Below are 8913 nucleotides of genomic sequence, written 5' to 3'. Positions count from 1 at the left end.
GGCCAGAGGACGGTGGTGTAGTAACGGATATGGCAGGATCTAAGTCACCTACAGAAATAAGAAAAAATCAATTTATCTTGATGATAACAGGCAAATAAAATACTTTCAACAGCAAAATTATGTTAAGGATTTTTGTATGCCTGAAATCAATATGCTTAAAAAAAAAAAAAACTTCAGTTATGTAAGTAAGGGAAGTTTCGGTTACTTGGTTAGAATCTTGAAACCTGCATCTAACCCCAAAGTTCCATTTAACTTAACAGGGGTGTTTCTGTGATCTCAAATGTTCAAGTCTGACCGCTGTACGTTCTGTTACTACTTTTAGATAAAAAAGTGTGCACCATATAAACATCTTCAACATAGACAGTTTGACAATTCAGTACTATATTTGAAAAAACTGACAAATTTGTGGTTCGTCTGAAGAATATTTACATATAAGACTTATTAAGCATTAAAAGTTTTAAGACCTATTCAACAAATTTCTGAAAGAAGATAAAGTGTTCTTTTTCAAAACGTAACTAAGGTAAGAGTTAAAGTGGTTACAAAATAAGGACGTAAAAATTCATCTTTCTGCATACCTAGAGGACAGAGTTGTTCACTGGTTGAACTGTATTGATTAGGGGGAGCTCAATGCAAAATTTTTACTCAAGGGATTTCGACTGTAAAAAGAACACCTAATAACACAAATTTCCAAACTGTCTCACTATTTATAGCAGTTTTCATAGTCTGCCAGTAGAGGGAGGTAAAGCAAAAGAGAAATGCAATTTAGAAGTTAAAAGCAAAGGCAGGACTTCTGGTTTTCAAAAAGTTACATGCAAATTTAAGTAACCAATTACTTCTCAAGCACTCAGTGCCCCGAGCACATTCACCCTCTGTCCATCTTGGCAGTCAGATGAGGTTTCCGTGCTGGACTACATTAAACTCCGGGAGCACAAGTGGCTCAGAGGCAGAGTAACTGTCCTTATCCTTTAACCTTCAGAGTTGGCTAATTCTGAGTCTAGCCAGGACTCAGGAACACCACTAGGAAAAACAACTGCTACTTGCCAACAGGTTAATGGGCTAGGATCTCAAGGCTATGGCTTCTTCTCCAAAGTGACAATGCACACAAATAAAAGCAAACAGTATTAAGTATTAGACCAGGAGTCACAGGACCTGAATTCAGTTTCTACGCTGGGCAAGAGGAAGAGAAAGGACTATTAAGTGGCTACTGTGTGCTAAAGGCAGTGTATATAATTTCCACATTTACTACAACTCCACCATATAGGTACTATCAGCCTGTTTTAAAGCAGGAGAGGGAGGGAGAAATGCCAAGGACTTGCCTTAAGACCTGCAGGTAAGTAAACAGCATGCAACCCTGTCAGGGCTGTTTTGAGGTTACTTCGCAGCTGAGAAGGTTGGTGCCATTATCACAGACAAAATTTCCCAGTGCATTCACAGCAGCAGCAATTCAACTGTATGAATTTCAGCATTTTTCCAAATTCATCCTCTCTGATAGCATCAAAATTGTTCAAAACCAACAAAAACCACTTAAACTTGACTGAGTCCCGGACTGAACCACGGAGAGGACTGACCTTTGGTTTTCTAACAACCCCATGGCTGTTACTTGCTAATACATTTTAAAATTAGTGGCATTCTCCTAATTTCCAGTTCACTGGTTAAGACAAATGTAGGATTTACAGACCTGCAATGAGATTTTGCTGTTCTTGCAGGGTCACAATTTTGGCAATCTGAGCTCTGAGAGCAGCAAGTTCATTTTCAAGGGCACTGATCTTCTGCAATGCTTCCTCATTTGCTAGTGCTGTCTTCTGTTGAGGATCTTCTGGAGACAGGTTTGGTAAGGAAAACTGCCTGCTTGGCAGCTTCTCGAAGAAAGGAAGGTCATCCTGAAGGGGTTGCCTTGATCTGACCTCTGTCCTGCAAGAAAGAAAGAAGGATGGCTAATATCACAGGGTTTGTAAGGAAAAACAAAAATCATCATTACCAATTAATCAGAACACGGTATCTGAGAAATACTTTTCAGACTGACCTTACGTAGAGCCCCCGTTTTAAGTTTCAAAACAACAAAGTACTTATCTACCAAGCCAGGTTTCTTATTGCCATCATTCTTCTTAATTTCCATATAATATGCACAAACCCACTGTTAGGAGGCATCACCGATTCCAACAATGTTTTTGCTAATTCATGTTTTTAGTGGGTTTGAACTAAGGTGAAGAAACTTTGTAATGCTCTTAAAAATGGTAAACTAATTACTGGTTACATTTGACAACAAAATCAAATGAGTAACAAAACAGCCTTTCGCCAGGATCCTGGCTTCTGCATTTCAAAGTGTTTTCCGTGTATGATAGAATACAACAAATTTGAAGATGCAGTGTAACAATATGGACCAAATACAGCATCAGAAACTGAAAAGGAGGGACAAGAATCAACTGAACCCATGCAGTAACTACAGAGTCTCATTTTCACTTGGGTTTAAAGTTTTTTTAATTTGCACCGCTCCATAGTTCCAAATATAAGTCTTCTGAGGCTGAGAATAAAATTCAGATTTCTTTTCAACCATCAATTTATATGCTTAGCTGTTTCCTCCTATTTTCTATAATTAGGTTTACTGGGCCTTTAAGCCCTTTTTCTTCCAGCTTTATTGAGGTAAAAATTGACAGCTGTATTTAATTAAGGTGTATGGCATGATGATCTAAGTACACATTTTTGAAATAATCACCACAATCAAGTTAATGAACATATCCCAGTTTCCCTCACAGTTTCGTGTGGTCATGTGACCGAGTTCTGGCTAACAAGATGTAGGCAGATGTTGACAGGAGAGGACTCCATGAGAAAGTCCTTTCATCTGTAGCCCCACCTCTGTTCCCTCCTCCTGAATCTTGAGTACAAGGTGATGACTGGACTTCAGAGTCCCGGACAGCCAAAGGCTAACCTGGACATGGAAGCCCATGCTTCCATGCCTGTCTGGGTCCCTGTGGACACTGCAGAGCCACTGTCCGCTTCAGACTCTCTACTCTGGATATTTCTGACTGGAGAGAAATAAACTTCCATTTTGTGGAAGCCGCCATTATTTGGGGCTTCTCGGTTATATGTACTCAAACCTAACCCTGTTATAAAACCATCATTAAATTCTATTTCAATTTTCCTTTAACTGGATATTGGTATTTTCGCTTGAGAACTGTTAGAATTCTTCATTCTACCTTGTGTTGTAAATGAAGGAATTCTTGGACCTTTAGGCTTTTGGTATTCACCGAATTCAGATGTGTTTCTTCATATCTAATTTTGCATATTATGCTCTGTTAACTTACCATACATGGAGGATGCTTGTAAACTGTTTTTTACCTGTAATATTATTAAACAAAAATATTTGGAAAATAAATGTCCCATTTGTTCCCTAGCCTTAGCTTAGCTAGCAAGAAACTTTAAAAATACTAACTTTATTAATTTAATTTGGAGTACCTGTGGGATAGGGAAATAGGTTTGGCTTACAAAGCTTTAATTACCATTCCCTTTCTTACCTCCACATTGGGAAGAAACAGGTGATGAAATTTCTTTAAAAGTGCATGAAGACTAAACAATGGTAAAAACTTATCTAAGGACCAGTACCTATATTCTGATTATATACATTAATATGTTCTTTGAAAGACTATACGTTATATAAGTTACAGATTAGATGCATGTGCTCTAATCACCTGCAATAAAGAAAATGAATTTAAGACACATTTTTTAAGGATTAGAGAGAAAGCATGCACGCGCTTTGCTTTAATAAAATGAACCCAAAAGAATGAATATTTTCATATCTGGGGACGGAAGTGAGAATGATGGTTTGTTTTCCTATTATTATGAGCACAGAAATTTCTTGAAGTCTATATTGTAATAGCACATAAATTTTGGATACCAGAATCTTTAGTGTTACTCAAAAAATGATGTTATAATACTGCTTATTCAAGAACTAGTGGCCACTTTATTTTTTAAGTTTTATTTACGTAATCTCTATATCCAACAAGGGGCAAGAACTCATGACCCCAAGTTCAAGTTACATGCTTTTCCAACTGAGCCAGCCAAGTGCCCTCTAGTGGTCACTTTAGTAGAGAGTATTTTCCCACTCCTACACATCCCAGAATCCAAAAGTATTAAATGACCAAGTTTGTCTTAAAATGTTAGCATTCAAGCAAGCCAAAGTTCAAATCCTATGAACATTTACTCTTCCATACCCAGGACTGGAACAAGATAATATGATAATTTAAGGCGCTGTGGCAAACCAGCCTGCCTGCTGAGTCATCTCCTTTGGAATCTTGTTAGTCAATGACCTCCTCTGTGAGGTCAGCGTTCCTCCTGGACACTCCTTAAACAGCACATTCCATTCTAGACTTATATTCAAATTTGAAAAATTAAACTGGATATGTTTAGTCAAAGTCCTCAGTCTCACTTTGCTATCCTTATATTGCAGATTTTCATAAATATGTTCATCTTAGTCGTTAGATTACAAACATTCTGGTAAGCAAAGGAGCTACCTTTCATACTTTCAAGCCTTACGAACCTATAAATCTGCATTTGATACATAACTCATTTTGATAGGTATGTGGCACTCAGAATTAAGAATAAGATACAATTAGATTAATATAAACAACTGGAATTGAACTTGAAATATTCCAATATTCCTTAAATAATGTTCTACTTCAAAAGCTATCATATACTTGATGACAATGTCTATGTCGTCTAAGAAGACACAGAGCTTATAGTCTTAATTTCATCATACATGATGCAAATGCTATGCTGTGTATATATCTAAAGATACACATTCTCCTTAGGCTACTATTATGAAAGAGAATGGATTATCTTAAACAAGATTATCAGTTATATTAATCCTTTCAAAGAATCTCAATGCTGCTTATAATTCTTTCCAATTCTGAAGCCATTCTGTTCATTCAAAGGGAAATGAAAAGGTGTATAGAAGAGAAAAAAAAAAAAAGAGGCCTTACTCTGTGCATGCCACAGTGCTAATTTCTCTCAAGTTATCTTCTAAAATTCCCCTCAGGATAGCTATTTTTTAAAAAAAGATTTTATTTATGTGACAGAGAGAGAGACAGCACCAGCAGGGGGAGAGGGAGAGGGAGAAGCAGGCTCCCCAGGACCCTGGGATCATGACCAGAGCCGAAGGCAGATGCTTAACCAACTGAGCCACCCTGGTGCCCCTCCAGATAGGTATTAATTCTTCTAATATAAAGAAAAAAACTGAAGTTTAGCACATTTGAAAAAAATCATTTGTACAATAACTATGAAGGACTCTTATATATGCTATTTTCCCAGAGATAAAACACTGTGACATTGTAATGGTTATAGAAATGTCATCAACAAATTTGAAGGGAGAAAGAAGAAATATCTTTTTTTTTTTAAGATTTTTTATTTATTTGACAGAGATAGAGACAGCCAGCTAGAGAGGGAACACAAGCAGGGGGAGGGGGAGAGGAAGAAGCAGGCTCATAGCAGAAAAGCCTGATGTGGGGCTTGATCCCAGAACGCCGGGATCATGCCCTGAGCTGAAGGCAGACGCTTAACCGCTGTGCCACCCAGGCGCCCCGAAAGAAGAAATATCTTGAACAGCTTTGGCTTTCAAATACAAATACAAATATGAGAGGCAGAGAAACACTCAAACTGAAATATACAAGTTTTTGAATCTACTCTCATTCATATTGTCTTTAAGTTACAAGGGACGCCTGGCTGGCTCAGTCAGTGAAGCATGCAACTCTTGATATTGGGGTTGTGAGTTCAAGCCCCACCTTGGGTGTAGAGATTACTTAAAAATAAAATCTTAAAAAAGATTTAAGTTATACTTTTTAAATTTTTTTATTACATAATCATCTACAATTTGTCAAAAATCAATGCAAAGAGCAATATAACGCCATACTGCAAAAGAAAAGTCTGCCATTTTTCTTAATGATGTGGGGCGTATCACTAACCCTATAACCGTGGCCAGGGACACTTCACTGCCTTATCAACTTCCTCCCTCTAGAGCACCACTCAAATCCAGCTGGGTCTCCTCTGTTTCCTTCTTACTTTGTTCAAGTTCAGATTATCTACCCAGAGTACTTCCAGGCACCTTTTCAAAGACCCTTTAGCCAATTATTTTCAACACCACAGACCAAATCCATTATCCAGATCCATTTTGCCAATTCAGTTACTATCATCACAATCCCCATTAATAGCTACCCCATGTCATATCCTCTGCAAATATGATATTTATGTTAAAAGTCCTTTAGAGACTTCTCTTTCCAGGAGGATGGGGCACACTAGTTTTCCCTATTCTCCCTCTAACTTAAACTAAAAACCCTAGACATTATACATAAAACAAAATGTAAGATGACTGAAAGCTGAGGAGAAGACAGAATGGCTGGGACTTTGGGATCCAAAAAAAAACAACATAGGAGTGAGTTCCCCAAGTTTTTCTTTCGCTTCATATATCCCAGACTGGTTGCTAGAGTAATGGGTAACCCAGAAATGTCAATGATGCAGGAAAAAAAAGCCCCAACAAAAGCCTGCTCTCCCAAAGGACCAAGAAAAGGGTAGGCTCCCAAGAGAAAGAACTTATATAAAAATAACTGCTCTAGAAGCACCTGGGTGGCTCAGTTAAGCATCTGCCTTCAGCTCAGGTCATGATCTCAGGGTCTTAGGATTGAGCCCTGTGTCCGGCTCCTTGCTCCGTGGGGAGTCTCCTCCCTCTCCCTCCCGCTCATGCTCGGTCTCTCTCTCTCTCTCTCAAATTAATTAATAAATTAAATTAATAAATTCTTTAATAAAATCTTTAAAAATAAAATAATAATAATAAAATAACTGCCCTACTCCAAACACCACAGAAAGCGCCATGGCCCCACCTTTACCATGCAACAAAGGCTAATTCCCATCCTTATTAGGCTGTCAAGAGGCACCTCATACTCTGCAGGATGCTGTCAGAGAAAGCAGGGAGAAGGAACTTAACAAGGCACCCCATCCCTCATGGTATAGTGGAGACAATGTGGGGAGCCTTAAATTATACCCTATCCAGCAATAATGAGGCACTCACATCTACCTGCTGGGATGGTGTCACAAGAGGCCTTGTGGAGAGTTGGAGCTCCCACCAACACCATCAGGGGTGAATGGAGGCTTAATGGAAAACCTGGATTTCTACTCCCACCTGGCAGAAATGAGGTGGCACCTACTCTTTCCCTGTCAGAGTGCTATTAGTGAAAAACAGCTAAAAGAAAAGGTTTAGATCCAGAGTCTCCTAACCAAAAATATCTAGGTTTCAATCAATAATCACTCCTTATAAGAAGAACCCTAAAGAACATAAACTGAATGAAAAGGAAAATAGAGGCCAACTCTGAGAAGATAGAGATGTTAAAATTATGACATAAAGAAGCTATGATAAAAAGGTTTCAATGAGCAATTACTAGCATTCTTGAAATAAATAATAAGCAGTCTCAGTAAAGGAACAGAAAATAGAAGAAGAACCAAATGAAAATTTTAGAACTAAAAAGTAAAATAACTGAAAACACAGTGGATAGGATCAAAAACAGAATGGTGAAGACAGAGGAAAAAAGCATCAGTGAATTCGGAGATAGAACAACAAAAATTATCCAATTTGAAAAGCAAAGAGCAAACAGACTAGGAAAAAAATGAAGTCTCAGTAACCCGTATGACTATAAAAGATCTAATATTTGGGTTATCAGGGTCCCAGAAGGAGAGGAGAAAGAGCGCCAGACTGAAAAAGTACTTAAATAATGGGCAGACAAGTAACTTAAAGAAAATATTTACAGAAATAATGACAAAAGACATAAACTTGAAAATTCAAGAAACCGAGTGAACCCAAAACAGGATAAACCCAAAGAAATAAATGCCAAGAAACATCTTACTCAAACTTCTGAAAACCAAAGACAAAAGAGAACATTTTTAAAGCAGCTAGAAAGAAAGGGCACCCTACCTATAGGGGATAAACTCTTTGAATGACAGAGGATTTCTCATCTGAAACCACGGAGGCTTGAAGAAACTGGCACATTTTTTGAACACTAAAAGAAAATAACTATGAACTCATAACCTCATATCCAGCAAATATATCCCTCAAAATCAGGGAAATCAAGAATTCTCAAATGAAAGAAACAGAAACTAAAAAATTTAGAGCAAGCACACCTAACCTAAAAGAATGGCTGAAGAAGTTTTCTAAACAGAAAGAAAGCAATAAAAGGAGAAACTGCATTGGGCAGAAAGAAAAACACAGAAAAATGTGGGTAAGTAGACTTATTTTCTCCTCTTTCTAAATTATGTTTTCTAAATTTTGTTTGATGTTTGAAGGAAATATACTTCCTAATGTGATTCTAAATGTACAGAAAAATTTTAAGAAAATTATAAACAGGGGAGGGTATAGGGACCTAAAGGAGAAGATTAATTAGTAAAATGATAATACCAGTAGAACGTGGTAAGTTAGGTATATACAATACTTAGATCAACCACGAAAAGAACTTTACAGGGAGAAACACTCAAAACACAGATAAATCAAAAAGGGATTCCAAAAAAATGTTTAAGTACCCCCACAGAAAAGTAGAAAAAAAGAAGAGAGAAAAAGAATAGACTTAAACACTAACATAACAAAAATTACATAAACATAAATGGTTTATATATACACCAATTAAAAGATTGGCAGAGTGAATTAAAAAATTATGACCCAACAGTATGCTGTCTACAAGAAACTCACTTCAAATGTAATGACATAGGCAGGGTGAAAGTATAAAATAGAAAAAGAAAACGATCTGGAACAGAGAGGGGCATTAAATAAAACTGAAATGATAAGACGTAGTTTTTCTAATGTATATGCACCAAAAAGACTTCAAAATATGAAAAGCAAAAACTGTTAAAACAGAAAGAAGAAATACACAAACCCACAAATAT

At 37.1% G+C, this 8913-nt stretch overlaps 1 protein-coding gene across 1 annotated transcript in view; it reads right to left on the bottom strand.

Moving 5' to 3' along the window:
- MTFR1 (mitochondrial fission regulator 1) overlaps positions 1–8913 on the bottom strand; it is a 51564-nt gene that overhangs the window by 3591 nt on the left and 39060 nt on the right. Inside the window, exons 5-6 of the mRNA XM_034668505.1 lie at positions 1679–1911; positions 4–48 (exon numbers count right to left, since the gene is read on the bottom strand). Of these exons, the coding sequence (XP_034524396.1) occupies positions 4–48; positions 1679–1911 (278 nt within the window). The remainder of the gene's footprint in view (positions 1–3; positions 49–1678; positions 1912–8913) is intronic.

Source organism: Ailuropoda melanoleuca, chromosome 9 (assembly GCF_002007445.2).
Source record: "Ailuropoda melanoleuca isolate Jingjing chromosome 9, ASM200744v2, whole genome shotgun sequence".
NCBI lineage: Eukaryota > Metazoa > Chordata > Mammalia > Carnivora > Ursidae > Ailuropoda > Ailuropoda melanoleuca.
Note: the sequence above shows the minus strand (reverse complement) of the source record. Positions and strands in the feature narration are given on the sequence as shown.